General features: G+C 38.0%; 1 protein-coding gene across 1 annotated transcript; it reads right to left on the reverse strand.

The window, feature by feature from the left end:
* Nucleotides 1–675: 675 nt before the first annotated feature.
* Nucleotides 676–1,837, reverse strand: LOC141489431 (recQ-mediated genome instability protein 1-like). Its single transcript, XM_074190060.1, is given in 1 exon segment — nt 676–1,837. A coding segment is annotated over 1 exon segment (1,047 nt). The 5' UTR covers nt 1,723–1,837.
* Between the last annotated feature and the right edge of the window lie 420 nt (nt 1,838–2,257).

A 2,257-nucleotide genomic window follows, 5' to 3' on the forward strand; every position in this document is an offset into this window, starting at 1 on the left:
AAAAGTTAAAAATAAAATAAGAAAAGAATGATTGCAGAAAAAAGAATAATGCCTTTGATGAGAGTTAGAATTGTACAATTTATCTCATATATTCAAGTAAGAGTTATGTTTCTAAATAATCACTTGGGATGCTAAAGCCTTATTTCAGCAAAGATGCTATATCACACAGAGTAGGCAGATTGCAGAATTTGGAGACAAGAAAACTTCTCTGGCATTTATTAGCTATATGACAGTGGGAGAGTCTCAATCTCAGTAAACTTCAGTGTCTTTATTTGTGCAATAAGGACAATTATCCTTGCTGTACTTATAAGGAAGCTCAGCCAAAGGGAAAGTATTATATAAAACTACTTATCATTTTTGGAATTTCACCTTTACAATTGCTGTCTTTTCTGTGGCACCAGGATGATGCCATAGTCTTATGGTTAAATGCTATAACCATTGGAACTGATTGAATGACTGGACCCAAAGAGTAGTCATTAACAAGTCAATGTCAACTTGGAGGATTATCTCTACTGGAGGGATTTGTTGGAGGGAGTGTTTTTTGGACTCCAAGTGGCATTGTTCATCCAGGTCATCTACTCTATTCAGAAGACTTGATGTTAAAGGACTTCTGAATGGTTCAAAAACAATTAAAATTACCCTCAAAGGATGAGGATCTTTCACCATTGAGTATATTCAAAAGACAGCCACAGGTCTTAAAGAAAATCCCAGAAGACAGATTTCAAAAATACTTGGAATAATGAAGGGTTCTTTTTTGAATAAGTGTATTGTCTCTAGTGAAAAATCATCTAAATCCCCTTCAGTGAAATTCATAGATGGATTTAGTAGGTCTTCATCTGTTCTTGGTGAAATGATAGAAAGTCTGGAGCTAGTAGTGACATTGTTGATAGAGTTTGAAATATAACTTCTGCTAAAATACCCACTTTCTGAAGGAGTGTCATTATTGACCACTACTAACTCATCATTTTCATCAAGGCCTGCTAGGAGTTCTGCATCTGAAAGTTCTAATGCTGGTTCTGGTCCATCTTCAAGGGCAGGTATGCACTGGCTGTGATTTGGTCTGGTTGAAGTTAAAGAATCAGGCTCTCCAATTCGTCTTGCAAGTATTTTTTCTTGGGCATGTTCTTCAACAAAAGCATCCACTTCACCCCCTAGGACCTTTACGTTTTCTGGCTTCAGTAGAAGAACACCAAGACGGTAAGAAATATTTCCATGTATGAGAATCTTTGTACCTGGAGGAATAGTTTGATGAAGAGCTGGAATGGGTTGATATTCCATGCCCTGTATTTGCCTGACTCCATCAGTTATTTGCAACATTAGCATTCGCGTAGGATTTGCTTCCCAAGGCTTTAAGGATACTTGAGTTTCAGCTGTTACTTGATCATTTGACCTGTTCAGTCCTCTTAATTTTTGTCATTGGGAATATACAGGTTGACTAACATCAACTAATGAATTAATCTGCAAAGAATAAAAGCCATTTAGTTCTCCTTTTGGAATTTCCAAAATCTTATCAGGTAAAATAGGATACTCCAAATCTCTTAGATCAGTAAGAAGCCATTGATCAAACACTTGTTTATTAATTTGAGCCTGTGCCAAACTCACGTCATTATTTTCTTCTTGAATCCACGTAATACAAGCTTCCAGCCATGTCATGGGTACTTTAATATGCCATGCAGAAGAAAGCCAAGTTTCCACTCTTAATGCAATATTAGATATATTCATTTTTTTTTAATCAATGTCCTGCATTAATGTCCTCTGGAAACCTTTTGACCTTCAAAATAAATTTCTATTTGTCATCTCATTTGTTTACTGAGTTGAAGTGGATCCTTAGAAGAAACCCTCCTCCACTGCGCAGCTCGCGGCCCCGGCTGAGCAGGGGAGGGGGGCGACGAGGCGCGACCCTGGCTGCGCCGCCCCGGCCCCGTCTCCCCGCCGCCCCGCGCGCCCCAACCCTCTCCTCCTCTTTTTTTCCCTTCGCCCGTTTGGCGCCCTAATAGCCTCGCGGCCCGCCGCACCCCCAAGTGTATAGTCTCTCAAGGTGGCAATTCTGAAGGAAACATCATTTGGATTCATCTGTTTCAATAAATTTTATTTAAAAATTAATCATATCACTTTAAATCACATTTTTATAGATGCAGATTTTTGAACACTTCATATGAACGTTTTAATATTGAATTTTATATAAATGCTTAAAATATATCAATTTTATTACTACTTGTTTACTCATGTATACTTTGATATCTCTTGGCACATATTA

Source organism: Macrotis lagotis, chromosome 5 (assembly GCF_037893015.1).
Source record: "Macrotis lagotis isolate mMagLag1 chromosome 5, bilby.v1.9.chrom.fasta, whole genome shotgun sequence".
Taxonomy (NCBI): domain Eukaryota; kingdom Metazoa; phylum Chordata; class Mammalia; order Peramelemorphia; family Peramelidae; genus Macrotis; species Macrotis lagotis.